The following is a 19,313-nucleotide window of genomic DNA, read 5'->3' as shown; positions in this document are numbered from 1 at the left end:
CCGCGATTATTTTAATCGCGGCTTCATTTCCCTCTTCCGATCTGGCTAATCTACATGCCTCCGTCGAAGGAGGCATGTAGTCTAGACACACCCACAGAGATGATGACTCCAACCACAACAGGTTAAGCATTTCAGGGCTCACTACCCAACAAATTACATGTAGAATAGTGATAGAGATGCAGCCGTGTTAGTCTGGTGTAGCTGAAACAAAAAACAGGACTATGTAGCACTTTAAAGACTAACAAGATGGTTTATTAGGTGATAAACCATCTTGTTAGTCTTTAAAGTGCTACATAGTTCTGTCCTCTGTTTCAACAAATTACATGTATGCGTAAGAGATAAATGAAAATGATGAACTGCACAGACCAGTCAAAACCCCAAAGTAACCCACTTGGCAAGCAGTAAAATAAAGAAAACCAACAATATCCCCCCCACACACGTATCTGTTGGGTGTGGAGATGAGAGTGAAAGACAGTGCTGTGTTTGTGAGAATGACTGACACACACACAGGCTATGTCTACACTTGCGGGTTCTTGTGCGAGTAATATGTAAATGAGGCTAAGCATGGAATATTGCCGAGCCTCATTTGCATACCTCATGAGCCACCATTTTTTTCAGAAGAGGCTCTTGCGCAAGAAGGAGCATCTACACTGCCCCTTCTTGCACAAGAAAAACCCTCTTGCGCAACGCCGTTACACCTATTACTTTTCAGGAAGAACGGCATTGCGCAAGAGGGTGTAGACGCTCCTTCTCGCGCAAGAGCCTCTTCTGAAAAAAATGGTGGCTCATGAGGTATGCAAATGAGGCTCAGCGATATTCCACACTTAGCCTCATTTGCATATTACTTGCGTAGACATAGCCCCAGTGTGCGAGAGGGACAGAGATTTGCATGGCCAAGCTCCTACCCGCTGCTGCGAGGAGATGGGGTACAAAAGTGGGGGGAAGAGAGACACCCGGACATCAGCAACCCCCCCTGTGCCCCACAGCCTGCACAGTCACCTCTGGCCAAACCAGTCAGGACGCGGTGGGAAGCTCCCGGGTCGATCGGGATCGACGGGCTGGCCCCGCTGGGTTAGAGCGGGCTGAGACCTTGGACTCGCTCCGCCACCCCTGCTTTTCCACAACCGGCGCGTGTGTGTGTGTGTGGGGGGGGGGGGTCAGTCCTGTCTACACTGGCTGGCAAGCCCCTCGCCGCGCCTGCTGAGGGAGCTGAAGAGCAGCACTCCCCCCCCCCGCCGCCGCCGCCGCCGCCGCCCCCCCACGCGTACCAGGGCGGTGGAGGCTCGTGTCCCGGCAACGTCCGGAGCCAACGGCCGCAGGCGCGCGAGGGCGCCGCACTCCCGCCCGTGGTGGCAGCGGGCGCTAACGGCAGGCGGGGACCGGCCCAAACCGGTCTGAGGGGCCACCCGCACTGGGCGCCGCCGGGTGGGCGGAGCCAATAGCGTCGGGCCCGCGCTGAAGGGGGGGAGGGCCTGTCTACCCCTCCCTCCCCCCCCCGGGTGTGGCCCACGCCAGCAGGCGGCGCGCGGCGCCCTTAAAGCGGGGCCGCGCGCTCCTCCCCAACGCTCGCGTGCTGCGTAGTTTCGGCCTCGCTCCCCCGCCCTCCTGGCTGCCTCGCTCGGCGCCTGCGCGGCGGCGTCGCTCCTCTGAGGGGAGGGGAGCGGAGTGACGATCGCTGCCGGGGACCCCCCCCCTGCCGATCGCCTCCCCCCCCCCTTTCCCTCCGGGTCTGGGAGCGACGGCGGCTTCCCCGGGGACGGAGCGAGCGTGGAGGCGGCGCTGCCTGGTAAGGACCGAGCCCGGGAGCGCCCCCCCCCGCGGCCTCAGAGACCTCCCGGCCCCGCCAGGCCTTGGGCAACTGACCCCCCCCCGGGCCTGCTCGGAGCCCCCCCCCCCCGCCCCGCCAGGCCTGCCTGGAGCGCCCCCCGCCCGCCTCTGAGGAGGCCCCCAGCTGCCCCCTTTGTTCCCGCCCCGAGTCGGGGCTAAGCCCAGCGCTTCCTCCCCGCTGTCACCCGCCCCCCCCCGCCTCTTTTGTTGACTTTCCTCACGCTGCCCCCGCCCCCTCCCTTTCCTGCGTCTCCCCCCCCCCCCCCCCGGCTCCTCTCCTCGTGGGGCTTCGGTCCACCCGATCCCACGGGACTTGCTCCCCTAGCGCGCACCGCACCCACACAAGGCTTTTCAAAGGGGGGGGAGGGGAGGGTGCGCTGGGTATGAACAAAAATCAGCCTACCCCGTTGGCTATTTCGACTTGACTGCAGTCGTTGTTATGAGCGCTTTAGCGAGGTAGCGGAGTTAGTCTGTCACAAGACAAACTTCAACAACCACACTCTAGTTGCACCTTAAAGACAAAACCTGGCAGATGATAGCATGAGCTTTCATCGGCAAAACCCACTTCTTCAGATGACTGGATAGTTGGTATGGTTATATTTAAAATATTTTAAATTAAGCAGCACTGTTTCTGCATGTTCCCCTCCACCCCCAGGCAAAATTAGCTAAATATGTGCCCAAGAAGGGTAGCATGTCCTAATTCTACTCTGTTTCTAGTGGGATTAGTATGTAATGAAGTATAGTAGAGCCTTAACTGCCTATGTGTAGTTTTGCAGATGGAGATTCCTAAACTTTTCAAGCTGGCTGGGCAAGAGATACCGGAGAACAGCCTTGAGAACAGCCTTACACACACTGCAAAGAATGCACATGTTAAAGTGCATGCATTATACTCAGTATTCTGTCTACACTGGTGGTTGAAATGGTTGGCACCTTATATAAAACCTTTCTGCTAGAATAGAACCAGTTAAGAATGTGAAGTGGTTCTACAGTGTGAATATTATTCTGCAGATAGAAAGGTCCTGTCAACATTAGGGCTCTCGAAATCCCCCCCTTCCTCCCACCTCGCTCTTGTTTACTTTGTTGAAGAAATGTTATCAACTTTGCAAGCTTAGTATAGCCTGGCTAATGCTATCATTAACACCATGTAGATTATACAATTATCCTGAAAGTGGCTTCCCTGCCTTCTTTGTTTTGGTTGCATACTTTATTTGGTTGCAACATGAGTATCAAATCTAGTCTTCCTTGATTTGGTTAGAGAACTTTTAAGGGTTTGTGGGAAAATTTGAATATTTTAGGTATTGAATCTTTAAAAGGGTTTTTCTTTTTTCTGAAAAGGGAGTTACTGTGGTTAATTGGCTGATATAAAAGCCTGGGCCAGTTTTCAGAAGTTAACTGAATCTCTCTTCTCAGTTACTCAGCTTTTGGCCTCTGTAATGTCCCCATTTCATTTATTTCAAATTGCTCTAGTCTGCAGCCTGGGATTTTAATATGTGTGTAGAACAGAGGTGTATTGGGATAAGATTGTATGCAGCTTCTTGGAGAAGGTGCAAAAGATGTGAGAACTAGGGGTTTAGAGCAGTGTTTCCCAAACTATGGGCCGGGTAAATAGTGACGGGTAAATAGTGAGGTGGCAAAATTTGCGGATGATACCAGACTACTCAAGATAGTTGAATACTGTGTGCAGATGAGGTCCCCTCATCTCAAAAAAGATATGTTGACATTGGAAAAGGTTCAGAAAAGGGCAACAAAAATGATTAGGGGTTTGAAACGAGTCCTGTATGAAGAGAGATTAAAAAGATTTGGACTCTTAAGCTTAGAAAAGAGGAGACTAAAGAGGGATATGATAGAGGTCTATAAAATCATGACTGGTATGGAAAAAGTGAAGGAAAAGTTATTTACTTACTCCCATATTAGAAGAACTAGGGGTTACCAAATGAAATTACAGCCTCTCCCCGAGTTACGAACCAAACATTTGGTCGTAACTTGATCTGTTTGTAACTCGGACCCATTGAGTTACATAGTGACCTCGCTGTTCGTAAGCGTGGGGCGCATTCATAACTCGGGGACCACCTTTACGACTGCTCCATGGGAGCTTTGGTCGTAAATGTGAACGGTCGTAACTCAACCATTCGCAACTCGGGGACTGGCTGTAATAGGCAGCAGATTTAAAACCAACAAAAGAAACTTTTTCTTCACTCAATGCACAGTCAGCCTGTGGAACTCCTTGCCAGAGGATGCTGTGAAGGCTAGAACTTTAACAGGTTTCAAAAAAGAACTAGATATATTCATGGATATTAGGTTCATCAATGGCTATTAGCTAGGACTAGTAGGAACGGTATCCCTACCCTTTGTTTCTCTGGAGGTAGGTGACGGGAGGGATTGTGTGAGGATTACTTGTTGTGATCCCTCCTTCTGAAGCATCTGGTATTAGCCACTATCAGCAGACAGGATACTGGGCTAAATGGACCTTTGGTCTGACCCAGTGTGGCTATTCCTATGTTCTTATGACTTCTGCAACAAAAAGTGTGGTAGTTTGCCTGGGGAGTATTTAGAGGGAAATGAACACACACTCCCCAATTCTAGTTATGCAAAAACCTAGTTTTTTCAACCAGTGCCTTCAGGAATATGACTTTGTTGATTTGCTTGTCACCAAAGGCCAAAATCAAAGGCCACACTGTATAACGAAATGGCTGCTCTTCCCATCCTTTGTTCTGGTTTTGAATCTGAGGTACTTAACGGCTGTGTCTACACTGGCATGATTTTGCGCAAATACTTTTAACGGAAAAACTTTTCCATTAAAAGTATTTGTGCAAGAGAGCGTCTATATTGGCATGTGACTTTGTGCAAAAGATTTGATTTTGTGCAAAAGCATCCATGCCAGTGTGGAGCTTTCTTGCACAAGAGAGCGTCTAATGGCCATTTTAGCCATCGGGCTTTCTTGCGCAAGTAATTGATGTTACCTGTCTACACTGGCCTCTTGCACAAGAACACTTGCGCTCGCTTTGGGATAAGGCCTCTTGCGCATCAGAGTATTTGTGGAAGAAGCACTGATTTCATACAGTAGAACATCAGTGTTCTTGCGCAAATACTCATGGCCATTGTAGATGGCAGTTGCTTTTGCACAAAATCTTGCCAATGTAGACACGGCCAACTTGTTTTTTCCCTTGGGTACTAGGGATGTGAACGTGTTCCCATTTACATGGTTAACTGATGAGCCTGAGCTCATTGCCTAACCCTCATGATTACACACAGCCCTCACCAGAGGCAGTAGCGAGGGGCGGGGAAGGCCAAAGCCTGGTTTTAAGCTGGTTCCCCATGAGTATCAGCTCCTGGCCTGATCCCCTCCCCACCCCACGCTGCTGCCTCAGTAGTGGTGGGGAACTGTATATAACTAGAGGGTTAGTGGATCAGCCCGGGCTCATTAGTTAACTGTGTACTCCACTACACATTGACCTCCCTTTAAGATGGCTCTCTGCAAGTGCCAGCTCTTGCCTATCCCCCATATATAAATGTGTAACTGCTGAAAATGTAGGGCAGCAGCCTCTGTCTGTGAGGAGCTCGGACTCCCTGCAAACAGGCTGCGGCTATGAAGCAGCCTCTGACTGCGGCAAGCCAAGGCCTGTTGTAGACAGGGGCTGCTTCATAGCAGCCTCCCCTAGTTCACTCCTTCTTCCCTTCCCCTCCCCTCTCACTGCAGCAATGCAGGGGGATAGGCAGAACTCTAGAGCTAGTGCTGGAAGACCAGCTTTTAAGTCGACTCCCTGCCCCCTCCCCCCTCCCCCAGCACCAGCTCCTGCCATCCCCCTGCTGTTGCTGAGAGAGGCAGCAAGGGGTGGGGGAGAGAAATATGTGTAGTTGACTAAATTAACCAATAAGCTTAGGCGTATCAGTTAATCATATGGTCCAGTGTCTCCCAATTTTTGCTTGACAAACTTTACTCTAGTAACCCCTAGGGATTGATTGAAATTCTTTCAAACTGAAAAAGCGGCGAGGAATCCTGTGACACCTTATAGACTAACTGAAGTGTTGGAGCATAAGTTTTTGTGGGCAAAGACCCATTTTGTCAGATGCATGACGAAGTGGGTCTTTGCCCACGAAAGCTCATGCTCCAACACTTCACTTAGTCTATAAGGTGCCACAGGACTCCTCACCGCTTTTGCAGAGTCATACTAACACGGCTACCCCTCTGATACTTTCAAACTGAAAAGGGTTCTATGGCCAAATAAAAATTGGGGAAATTCTGGTCTTGTCAACTACTTGTTCACATCCCTCATATACTAGAGATGTTAAATAATGGGTTAATTGAATAGTTGAGTAATCCCATGAATTCTTTTTGGTTAGTCAGCTATTCCATAGTCCCTGGGGCTGGGCCCAGCAGCCAGTGCACTCTGGCCTTACTCCCGAGGAGCCCCCTGCCACTCTGTGCTGCAGCCTCTGTATCAGAGGCAGCAGCATGGGATGCCATACGGGAGCTGGTTCATGAGGGGAGCCAGTTTAAAAACTGGTGGTGGGTCTGAGCTCCTGGACCTGGTATGGGCTGGAACTGAGGCGAGCTACCTGCCCCCTGCCTAGGTCCTAATACACTTTAAATGCAGAGCCATAGCTGGCCAGCCTGCTAAAAAATTTAATGCAGGGGGTGGAATGCATGTTGTCTATAGCAGCGTTTCCCAAATGGTGCTCCGCGGAACCTTGGGATTCCGTAAAGTGAAAGTAAGGGTTCCGTGAGAATCTGAATGCTCCCTCCCCCTTAAAGAGACAGAGGAGCCTGGTGCGCAAAGATGCTGGCTTCTCTGGTTCCCAGCTGGGATTTCAGACACCCTCCCCATCCCCTGCTGTTGCTCTGCTTTTACCAAGGGACCTAGCAGCTGCCTTGCTAAAAGCAGCAGGGGATGGGGGGAGGAATGTTGGGTTGATCCGGGAGAAGATGGACAAGCAGCTGTAGCTGCTGCTAGGTCCCTTGGTAAAGGATGGGGGGAGGAGGAGAAGGGGGGATACTATCAGTGAGTGGAACACCGGAAATCCTTTACTCACTATGGTGATTTCTGCTCCTTCACACACACTGTGAGGACACATGGCTCCTGTGTGTGACTTTAAGAATACAAATTAATATCAAAATTCCCATGGATCTTTGATTTTAAAAAAAGGAACTTTAAAGAGAAAAGTGAGTACTTCAAGCTCCCATATTTTTACTGAAACCAACAAGGAAAATACTGAGGCAGTTCAAGTTTAATTATGAAAAATTACAGCCGACTAATAAACTCAGGTATTGTGAGGACTATTTGTCAGTTGAATTCACAAGCAATGGAAATGAAGATGCTCCGGGTGCCCAGTGTGTACTGTGCAACAAAATATGATCTAATAGTTGTTTAGTACCTGCTAAATTGCAAAGACATTTTGAAACAAATCATTCAGAGTACAAAGATAAATACATTAGTTTTTTTTAAGTAGAAGCTTGAATCACTTGAAAAAAAGTCAACTCTTGGGGTGTGCCTAGACTACAGGGTTTTGTTGACAAAAGAGGACTTTTGTCGACAAAACTATACCTGCATCTACACTACTGCTGAGTTCTGTCGACATAACGTCAACAGAACTCGGCAGTTTTGTCAACAGCAGTAAACCTTATTCTGTGAGGAATAATGTCTTGTCGACAGAAGGCATTATTGTATACACCGTCCTTTATGTCTACGCTCACTGTCGACAAAGAGCGTCTAGACTACATCCAGTTCTGTCAACAAAGCAAGCTGCTTTGTCGACATGAATCTGTCAACAAAAGCCTGTAGTCTAGACATACCCTTGATTAAAAAATTGCCAAATCTGATAATAAAAATGCAACAGAGGCATCTTATAAAGTTAGCTATCGTATATCGCACGCCGGAGAAGCACACACTATTATGGAATCACTCATTTAAAAAAAAACACCATGTGCAAAAGATATTGTAATGTGTATGTTGGATCAGGAGTCTTGTCAAAAAGTTGAAGCCGTGTCACTATCAAACAATACTGTCACACGTCGTATTCACTATCTTGCTGCTTATTTTTCGGCTGCATTTATGTGATGCATATGCATTACAATTAGACGAGTCCACTGATGTTGCAGGTCTTGCAGTTTTGCTTGTATTTGTCCAGTATGATGATGATGATAGTTCCATTGAAGACTGACTTTTATGTGAATTTTTGCAAACCAATATGACTGGTGAGAATTGTATTGATAACTTTATGAAAACACATGAAATAAGCTGGGAAAAACGTATTGATGTGCGCAGTGATGGTGCCAAAGCAATGGTAGGAACAGTGGCTGGTGCTGTAATGCGAATAAAAAATGTAGCACCAAATTGCACCAGCAGTCATTGCATTCTCCACAGACATGCTCTGGTAGTTAAGAATATTTCTCCCTCTTAAAAATGTGTTGGGCGAAGCAGTACAGATGATTATATAAAAACTCAACCATTACAATCAAGACTGTTCAAAATTATGTGTGAAGATATGGCTAGTCAGCACACAGCCCTGCTTCTGCATACAGAAGTCAGGTGGCTATCGCAAGGCAAAGTGCTGGTTAGATTATTTGAGTTGTGTCATGAGCTCTCCGCATATTTGATCACAAATTCCAACTGTCTGATCATTTAACTAACTTTTTGTGGTTATCGAGAGTTGTGTACCTTGCAGACCTCTTTACAAAACTACATGAAGTAAATCTGTTGCTGCAATGAAAGAATGTAAATATTTTTAATGCAAAAGATTAAAATTTTGTCATTGTCTCGGAAGCTAGTTTTGGATCTCCTCTGTAGGACAAAATAATTTGGATTGTTTGCCACCCTGGAATGATTTCCTTGAGGAAAATGAATGCAAACTTGATGAAGATATTAGCAGTGACATTGCAGATCATCTCCGCGAGTGATACACAATCATTATTTTCCAACCATAAATGACGACAATAATTGGATTAGAAATCCATTAAGTTTAACAGAAAAGCCAGTCAGGTTTTCATAATCTTGTGTAGAAAAACTAAGTGAAATTGCTTCAGATGGCCAATTAATACAAAAATATAAAGATGTTTCTCTGATTACATTTTGGGGTGACTTATGTCAATCAAGAATATTCATCTTTATCAAGACGCGCAATTCGTCAGTTGTTACCCTTTGCAAGCACATACTTGTGTGAAACTGGGTTCTCGAACTATGCAGCAATAAAAACGCAATACAGAAATCAACTGAATGCTGCACCAGATATACGAATCCAACTTTCTAGTATTAAACCACATATAAAAAGAATTGGCCAAGAAAAGAAGAAAAACCACTCTTCGCCTTGAAAACAGTCAGTATAATTCACATTATTTTTTAGCTCTTTTTTGTACACATTTAATGTGATTTTTTTTTTTTTTTAAATATGTTCAATTACAATGAATGGAGATCTCATGACCATATTTAGCATCTTATTACTACTAATTGTGGTATACTGGAAGCCTGCTCTATGTGCTTGGGATTTGTTTTTGTTTTTTCTTGACAAATGTTTTTTCCTGGCTGTAGGGGTTCCTTGAAATTTTTCAAAGTTTGAAAGGGTTCTGTGGTCCAAAAAAACAAAACGGAGGGGGGGGGGGGGGAAGAACAGGTCTATAGCTTTAACTTATAAGCTTTTGCTTATAGTGTAGTCTACTAACTGATCACATTCCTAGTATATACTTGATCATAAGCCTAGTTTTTTGGTAAAAATGATGCAGTGGTGAGCAGGAGTCAGCTTATGGGTCATTGTTTTACCTTTTTTTAAAACTTGTGCAGGGGGGAGGATAGTAAACTTCAGCAATCTGCCCTGCTAGGCTAGGAATTGGTGTGCTGGGATGTTTTATATACCTGGATTGTCAGCAGGCACGTTGTCCCTCAGCTCCCAGTTGTTACTGTTCACTGTTCCAGGTCAATGAGAGTGACAGGAAGTTATGCCAGCGTGTTTCTTGGCCCATGCTGCTGCTTGCAGCTCCCATTGCCTGGGAACAACAAACAGCAACCAGTGGGAGCTGAGAGGCTCCGTACCTGCAGACACTCCAGGTAAATAAAATTTCTCTGTGCCAGTGGCTTACGCTGATGAGCTGGAACCAAAAGTTTGCAAACTGCCAATATAGTCAGCTTATGATCAGGTCTAAGGATGTTAAATAGTGTTTAGAAGCTAATCAAATAGTTAAGGGGGTTCGCTGCAGTTCTGTTTTTTTTAAATGTAATAAGAGTCTCCAGGCTCTTACTGCATTTAAAAAGCAGAGGCTCAGCGTCTTGGATTTGCTCATGCTGTTCCCCCACTGTGCCTTTGCCTCCCTTGCCCCCTGCAGAGATGGTGCTGGGGGAACCTGCTTTTAAGCTGCCATCCCCCCAGCACTGGCTCTGGCTCCCCCCTCCCTCCCTTGTTACTTCTGATACAGAGGCAGCAAGGGGGGGAGGAGCAATTAGTCAAGTAGTGACTCAACTACAACTACTTGCTTATATTCCTAAACCAGTTTTTGCTATTTTTACATTTTTTTTTAAATGTGGTGGGGAGGCATTGGCTTTTGAACAAATGGATTTGACTGCTTATATATGGTAACTAAACAGGATTTTACATCCTTAACGTGCTTAGAGCATTCAATAGGTCTCTGTTACCATTTTAAATGTAAATAAATGTTAGTACTTGTAGGTGACTTGCTTTTTCTTTTATGTTTTCAAAAGGAGTTTTTTGGGGCTGCTTTTTACTCTTTAAAACAAGGAATCTTTTACTATACTTCTGTTTAGAAATTCTGTTCTTTATTTGGCCTCTTGCACCCTTGTATTCTAACTAGCAAACATTGGTTCTAATCCTACAAATGCTTAAGTGTGTAGCATAACTAATGTGAGAACTCCTGTTTTTATGGGGAAAAATCATGTGGATAATATTGAGCATGTGTTTGAGTGTTTTGATTGCTCTGAAATTTTAAATTTAGTAATAAATTTAAAATGAAGAAAACTTGGCTGTAAAGATTAAATACATAATTATGCCACCAGTCAGCCACAAGGAAAGTTCTTAATCTGTTTTGGTCTAATTTAAATTAAAATTAATTTACTATTGGGGAACATTTATTATTTAATACAACTTTCAGATGATGTTTGGCTGCTATGTCTGAGCAGCTTCTGATAATAATCTGGCTTCTTAACTAGGGATTTTAACATGCAGTGTCTCCCTCCCCCTGCACTTTGCTGCCTCCCACAGAGGCAGCAGCATGGGGACAGTGCTCAGAGGGGACAGCTCCTATGGAGCCGCCTGGCCCCAATCCCCATACTGCTTTCTTTGATAGTCAGGCTGCAGTTTGGGGTGTAGGCAGGAGCCAGTATCCACAGGAAACCAGCTCCACACAAGTACTGGCTCCTGCCTGCCCCCCACTTGTAAACGTGTAACTGCTATTAGCAGTTACATGTTTACACAAATGCATGTTAGTTATCATCCCTAGTCTTAATTTGTTAATTGCACACAGTTATAGTCTCCTGTGAGGTGACAATAACTACTTTGGATTTTTCTTTCTGCCTGATGTATCAGTTCCTAAAGACTAAAGAGTATTTGTTTAAGTTTATCCTGTACAGACTAACTCGGCTACCCCTGGAAGCTTCAGTTAATTAGGGATGTAACAGTGTAACTGTTCAAACAGTTGACTGACAAGCATCAGCTTATCCATTATAATAACCTTATATGCCAGCTCCCAGGGAGCTGGCTAGCACACCACACTGCTGGCTCTGTATTGGAGCCCATAGTATCAGGCAGCAGCCAGCTCCCTGGGAGAGTGGCTCCGGGTTGGCTTAAAAGCTAGCTCTTGGCAAACATGGGCTCCTGGGGAGCTGCCACCATGCTATGATTTTTTTTTTTTAATGGTTACACAGTTACCTAATGACTTTTTAACATCCCTATTCTTACTTTTTGTACCTAACCAACATTATTTCCCAAATAAACTACAGAGAAAACTTCCCAGAAGAAAACAGAGAAATTTTAGTATGGGTGTAAATTATCTTACTGTACCTATAAAGTTTTTTTTTCCTTGTGGGATGAGTGACATCATCACATCACTCTGTGTCCCACAAGAATATGCCCCACCTCCCCTCAGCCTGGCCCTTCTGAAAGCCCATGTGGAGGCCTGGGCTGCCTACTGTCCCAGCCTTTCCCTCCCCTTCTCAGTGGCTGGAGGAAAGCAGGGCCTGGCATGGCTCGGGCCTGATCCCTCCCAGCAGAACATTCCAGTTGGGAAAACTGGGCCAGCGCAGCTCAGGTCCAGGCCCTTCTGGCACGCAAGGGGGGAAAACTGGGCCTGGGAGCCAGGCCTGGCGCACACCATGGTTGGAGCTGGGTCTAGTGTGTGCTGCTGCCTGGCTATTAGTTACTGTTGGGTCACAGCAGAGAGGGAGGGAGAAGAGGCCTTGGCTGGTGGAGGAGATGGCCAGGAGGAAAGCCGGGGTTGCCTACCCCCCACAACAGGGGGATTGGCAAGCACAGGGGGCATAGCTCCCTAGTAACTTAAAAAAAATCCTATAAACAGATTAGATGTTAGGATCTCTTACTGCACAGAAAACAGGGTGGGATGAGGCACTTCTAACATCTAAGAATCTGATTACTTTACAGCATCTAAAACAAGAATATTTAGGTGATATACACCCACGTTCCTTACATTCACTTTTTAAACTTGGCTTCATTGCTAAGACTTAAGGTATGACTACAGTGAAACTTCTGTCAAGGAAACTAATATTGACATACAGAAATGGCCTAAAAAAGCCACCCAAGTGTGGTTGCAGAGTTTGAGCAACCAGACTTAGAGCTGTCAGAGAAGCTCAAAGAGTTGCTGTTAACATGGAGACTTTGTAAATGAGGAGCACTGAAATAAACCTCTGTGCCAGTGGCTTCCATGCTGCACATAGCTGGGAACATGCCTTAAAAGCCTGCACCTGGAATCAGTGACTAGTCTGAGACTGTTTTGAACAGTAATTAACAGTTCTAAGATTTTTTTAGAAATATGTCTTTATTCATCAGAAAAAACACCAAGCACTCTCAACAGCTGGTAAGGGAGGAGCTGGCAAAGGGTTACATACAATTTACAAATGTGTGTAGGTCCAGGTATCATCATCACACTTGGAGAGAGGTAGAGAAAATGAGAACCTCAGAGGGAAAGGGAATGTGAGGGCATAAAAGAGGGGTTGCTGGACAGAATTTTGAATCTGCCATAAAGGGAAGAACCTGTGTTGGCTTCACTGTGCTGCTTCACTAAACACTAGGATCTCTCTCTGTTCCTCCAACACCCTGATCATGTATTCTGTGGCCTGCCTGCTGAAGGCTTGGATGTTTTTGTCATTCTACAGCTCCCTTTCCGAGACGTTTTCCTGACATATAAATTCACTCACTAATTGATGTAGTGCTTTTCAAACCAAATCTTCCCACTTTTTTTCTAGGTTGCTTCCTTATCTGTTGCAGCCTCTACAATGCATTACATTACATGGCAGGACTTTCAAGTTCAGCACCATGCACAAAAAGGAGTCTGTTACAATGTGGCACTCAATGTTAATATTTCATTTACAAATCCTTTTTCCAACCTATCCATTCAATTTCCTGCCTTCTGATAGGTTTGTCTAAGTTCTTTATTCTTTGTGCTGCACTGTCCTATGTCCTGCTCATACTCCTCTTTACACAGGGACTCGAGAAATGTGTCCCAGTTCTATCGGTCACTCGGAGCTGGGACTGGACAGACTTGTCTACCTATGCGCTGATCAGATACAACAGTTCTGTAGCAGTCCAGAACATTCGGTGTGATGGCCATGTATTGCCAGTGCCTATGCCTGATAAGCCAGCCTGCAGTGAGGGTCCAGGTGCTTAGGTAGCAAGAAATGGGATTTAAATGTTGTGGATCTTGCAAGGCGGCAGAGTGGGTAGCTGGTTTACATGGTAGTGGAATTAAAATTGCTGACTAGAGTTGCAGGTTGGGAATTGTTGGCCTCTTCCTGGAAGCCAGAATCAGAGACAAAACACCCCAAGGTGTCTACACTGCATGTTTGACAACACAGGGAGGGAGAAAAGGATAAAGTCCTTCATGAAGCTAGATTTTTGTCGACAAACTGGTGGTGTTCTTGACAAGAAGTTGTTGCAATGTGAATGCTTGTGCAGTATGGTCAACAAAAGACACTTTTCATCAACAAAAATTGCCAGTATAGCTAAAATCTTAAGTGTAATGTTTTCATAATGAATGTATGTTAATTTTGCAACACTTCTTGTATCTATTTGTAAAATTTCAGTCACACCAAACCTTCTGGCACAAATTGATAAATATAAATCAGCATGCACTTTTTTACCACTCATTCTCTAGAGTTGAAATGCTAAATTTTGCTCTTTACATTTTTGTTCATGGTAAAAAACCCTAGACATCTGAATAACTATCTTAGACAATTGAAGTGGTTGTTAGTAATTTTGTGTTTAAAAAAGGGAACACACAACATTACTGATGTCTAATCTAAAAAGTTACTTTGATCATTGTGTGAATCACTGTTCATTACAAATGAATTAAGACCTTATGTAATCAATATGACAGAGGTTGATGGTTTCTTAATTAAACAATGAAAGAATGAAGTTATTTTTCTTTCCCTTTTTGCACTCCTATATAGAGGAGCTACTTTTGTCAGTGTAAAATAAACCTTTGGCTGTCTGAAAACAGTCTTAAACTCTTTTGGCTAAGTTTGAAATTCTTAGAACTCTTTGTTTAAATGTAAAGCAAGTTTCATTCTTAATTAAAAGCAGATATTGCTTTTGACACATGGGTCATTCTTTAAAAGCTGTGATATGGAATTTCCTCTATTTTGGGGTGGGAGGGAGTAAAGTGTTCAACATATTCTTGTACGAAGGACAACGCTAAAACTTTAAATCTTAAGTCCAAACTGAAATATACAAAAATGATCAGTAAAGTTTGTCCTTTTTTGAGTTACATGTTAGGGTTGTACTCTTTCTTGAATTACTAGGTTCCATTGGTAATCTTTATTCAGCAAACAGTCCCTGAAGTTTGATAACAAATATTACCCTATGGATGCTTAGTTAAAGTAAGAGGATTCTCTTTATCTCCTGACTCTGTTAGCAGCACTCCCTTTCTCATTTACATTTGGCTTTGCTTTTCCTAAACAAATAACCCTCTGTTAGTGATGTCCCACAGGTAGGAAACAAAGTCATAGGGTAAATATCCTCATGCTACGAGGGAATTGTCAGTGGAATCAAATTTTCTTTGGAAAAGCCCATGTTGTAAGGCCTACTTTTTAGATGTCATGGTCATGCTGTGTTGCCACAAATTGATCAGGACAAGTTTGTTTGCTTGCTTTTAATTGTCATGTGAACAAAAAGTAATCGGCTCACATCTATTTCCCCCTCCCCGCCCCCTCATCGCAAAGAAAAAGCAAATAGACTCTTGCAAAGCATTTTTATATTAGGGGATGTAATAGTATAACCATTTAAACTGTTAACCAATAAGCCCAGACTTATCAGTTCCATTAATGATTACACACAGTGTCCCCACTCTGCTCTTGGAGAGCTGGCTGCTACCCCATGCGCTTGGCTCTTGGCTCTATAAGAGTAAGGATGTGAAGGATAGTCGACAAGATGGTGGACTAGTTGCTTCCCTCCCTGCCCCTTGGTCCCTCTATCAAAAAGAGTCAGCAAGGGAGAGGAGGGGAGTACTTCAAAGCAACAGTGCTGCATGGAGCCTGGGGCCAGACCCTCTGGGGAAGCCTGGCATCAGGCTCCTCCCAGCATTTCAAAGCAACAATGCCTCCCAGAGTCTGGTTCCATGATGTTTCAAAGCAGCAGTACCATGTGGAGTCCCCAACTGGTCCTGGGCTCCATGTGGCACTTTTACCTTTAAAGTGTAGAAACAGCCAAAGGTGGAGACACCCTATTGACTAGTCAAATAGGCGATGCAAAATGCATCCATTATTCGATTAGTCAATTATTTGCAATTTAACATCCCTATATCAGCGTCTGCAATGCTGGGATGGCAGCCGGGAGCCAGTATGTGTCAGGAAGCAGCTGCTGGTGTGCATGAGTTCCCAGGGAGCCAGCTGCCACTGTGCACTGGGAGCTCTGTCGTATAGACTTTATAGAGGCAGTCCCCGGGTTACATGGATCCGACTTACATCGGATCCCTACTTACAAACGGGGTGAGGCAACCCCGCACTAGCTGCTTCCCCCCAGCAGACCAGGGAGATGCGAAGCGGCTTTTCTCAGCAGACACCTCAGCTTGAGAATAAAGGACTGAGGGAAGTGAGGTGTGGGAGAATAAAACTGAGCTCTGGAGAAATGTTTGGCTAGAGTTTCCCCTACAATATGTACCATTTCCGACTTACATACAAATTCAACTTAAGAACAAACCTACAGTCCCTATCTTGTACGTAACCCGGGGACTGCCTGTACTTCAGAGCCTTCAGTGAGTAACCACTGAGAATTTTCAGTGGTTACATGGTTACCTGATTAACCACTATTGAACGTTTTTATATCTTGGCTCAACATGAGTGTCTTTTCTTAATGAGTAGGTAAAGACTTAAATATCAGTCTTGATGAGTGTGTATACTTTATTATGGATTTAGCTTTTAGAAGCTATGCCATCACATTTCCTTTGTAGTATCTTAATGATGATGTAGCACTTAAGAAAGATAACTATTGGATGGAGGGCAACTCTAAATTCTGTTTTGCTCTTTTTGACAAACATTAAGATATTACAATTGGCTTAATTCTCTTATACCTTTCACTGCTGTTTCATTCTGTCCTGCTTATATAATTCAGAATTAGCAAGGATAATTCTCTTAACTGTAAGGTGATCTTTTCTTTCCTCTAAGGCTGAGTCTCCTCTTGGCCCTTTGTGCTGCTGCTGAAGAACAGAGGAATATATCCTTAGTCCACTTTACTATCCCTTCATGCTTCAGGTCTCATTTAAATTTGCCCAGTTTCTTAAAGGAAACTCAGAGTAGAAATAGGAACAGAACCGCATATTCAGCTGTAATAGTAGTTCATCTGTAATGATGGAATGCCTCAGTCTCGTATGGTAGCATCTGAGACACTTACACTATCTAGAAATTTTTTTTCAGGTTTACCCTCCTTTGTTTAGTACTTTGAATTTGAAAGATGCAATGTGTAAAATATTAGGCCCATGTTATAAAAAGGATAGTCTCTGAAAGGTTGAATGACTTGTCCTATAGCGTTGTGCATTAGGTCTCAGCCTAGAAGTCAAAAGATATGTGTACTATTCCTCAGTTTGATGCTTACTTGCTGTATGTTTTTGGGAACCCCTTACCCCATTTATAAAGAAGGTATTGTTATTAGCTAGATCGGGGTAGGAAAAGGGGCCTCTGCAGGACAGATCCAGCCTGCCAAGTGGGTTGATCTGGCTTGTGGGGGCCCTGCCGCTCTCATGCCCCCAGGCCAATTAGAGCCTGGGGGTGGGAGGAGTATGTGAAGTTTCCTACACCCTGCCAGGAGCACATGAAATTTCCTACACCCTGTAAGGAGTGCATGGTGCTTAGAAGCACCATGTGCTCCTGGCAGAGTGGGAGGAGGGTTCGTACACTCTCCCACCCCCAAGCCTTAATTGACCTGCAGGTAGAGACAGAGCATGTGAAGTCTCCTCCCTTTGCCACGGGTACGGGTGCCTAGGAGGAACCTCTGGGGGAGGCAAAGGTGCTCTCACTTTCCCTCCCCCCGACCAATCATTCTCTGGGTGGGGAAGCAGGAAAGTATCCTGGCCCTACCCCTTCCAGGGCTGCTTGGGGCTACAGTAAACTTCCGATAATCTGGCACCTTTAGGATCTAGGGGGTGCCAGATTATCAGATATGCTGGACTATTGGAAGGGGGGGCTATGAGGGGTCTAGGGTGGTATGGGCGGGATGCGAGATCAACCCGGCAGCACCATATTTGCTCTTGGGGATGCCTGGGGCAGAGCAGCTGGAGTGCTGCTGGGTTGGTCCCACAGCACCAAGGGGTGGCGCTACCGGACCAGCCCGGCACCACCCCAGCTGCTCTGCCCCAGGCGTCCCCAAGTCAACTGCCGCTGAAACTGACCAGTGGCTGACTCTGGGAAGCCTGAGGCAGAGCTGCTCTGCTCCCGGCTTCCCGTAGTCAGCCGCTGGTCAGTTTCAGCGGTGGCTGAATCGGGGACAGCTGGGATGCTGCCGGGTTGGTCCCGCAGCACCGAGGGGCAGCGCTACGGGACCTATCCAGCAGCAGTCCAGCAGCTCTGCCCCCAGTTTCCCCGATTCAGCTGCTGGTCAATTTTAGCAGCGGCTGAATTGGGGAAGCCGGGGGCAGAGCAGCTCCAATGGTCCGGCTGCCCAGAGCACTTCTGGTTCCTGATGGTGCCGGACCATCAGGGGTGCCGGACCATCAGGAGTGCTGGACCATCGGAGTTTTACTGTACTTCAGAAATTTTTGAAGTGGCCCCTGGCAAAAAATTGTCGTCCACCCCTAAGCAAGATAAAACCTTTTTTTTTTCTTCTTCTTCTTCTTTTCATACTTACCAACTTCAGTAAGGTTTAATCACCCTTCAGTTATCTGTAAACAAACCCAATTTAGGGCAATATGTATGTGTGAACCTGCCCAGCTGAGTGGGGTTTTTTTGGGTTGGTGAGTGTAGGAGTGGGAGGGAACACATAGATACTGGTATCTCAGACAAGAATGGAGGTACAGAAAAAGAAACCAGGAAAAGGTAAGCAGAAGTATGTAAGAAGCGTAAGACTGTTTCCAAGAAATAAGTGGGTGCCATCAATTTCTACATCTAACTGGAACATCCGCAGAAGTCCTGACTCTGAGCTATCTCAGGGTAGGGATGTCATAGTATAGTTAAACGATTAACAGATAAGCAAAAGCTTATAGGTTAATGCTATGACTACACATTTCTTTCCTTCCCCACTACCAGTTTTTTAGCAGGGTGGCCAACAGCCCTGCTCAGTCCTGGCTTGTGCTGGGTCTGGGAGCTATCCCCACTGCAGCTCTGCATTTAAAGTGTATTAGGAACCAGGTGGACAGGCAGTCTGGCTCAGGTCCTATCTGGACAGAGGCTGCTGCCACCCCACGCTATTGCCTGTTTATTAGAGGCAGCAGCACAGGGTGACAGGCAGCCATCCATATGGGGGAGCTGACTTAAACTCGCCCCCTCGTGGACCAGTTCCTTCCTGGCACCCTACACTGCTGCTTCTGATACAATGGCAGGGGGTTCCTCAGGAATGGGGCTGGAGTAAGGGTGTTAAGGACTCATCAACTATCTGATGAGCAGAAGCTTATTGGAAAATCCATCAACTACTGTAGTCTATTCTCTCCCCCTCCTCCCCTGCCTCTGATTGAAGTACCCTCTCCTCTTCACTGCCTCTAAGTGACAGCGCTGCACAGCTGAAGCCAGGATTTGATGAGGCAGTATTTCAAAGCATCAGCTGCCACGTGGAACCTGGGGTCACCTGGCGCCAGCTGACCCCAGGCTCCACGTGGCATTTCAAATAGGCAG

General features: G+C 45.6%; 1 protein-coding gene across 3 annotated transcripts in view; it reads left to right on the top strand.

Annotated features, from left to right (window-relative positions):
- The first annotated feature begins 1,610 nt into the window (after positions 1 to 1,610).
- Positions 1,611 to 19,313, top strand: part of SPECC1L (sperm antigen with calponin homology and coiled-coil domains 1 like) — a 126,372-nt gene continuing 108,669 nt past the window's right edge. For 2 of the 3 annotated variants that reach the window (XM_075897998.2, XM_075897997.2), the window contains exon 1: positions 1,611 to 1,786. Coding sequence is in view for 1 of the 3 variants with exons in the window: in XM_075897996.2 (XP_075754111.2) it covers positions 9,736 to 9,863 (128 nt within the window). In the remaining 2 variants the exon portion in view is untranslated. Of the gene's footprint in view, positions 1,787 to 9,731; positions 9,864 to 19,313 lie in introns of those variants that run through there. The other variant, XM_075897996.2, reaches the window with a different exon arrangement.

This window comes from Pelodiscus sinensis, chromosome Z (assembly GCF_052426305.1).
Source record: "Pelodiscus sinensis isolate ZL-2025 chromosome Z, ASM5242630v1, whole genome shotgun sequence".
Classification (NCBI taxonomy): Eukaryota; Metazoa; Chordata; order Testudines; family Trionychidae; genus Pelodiscus; species Pelodiscus sinensis.
This window is presented reverse-complemented; position numbering and strand designations above follow the sequence as displayed.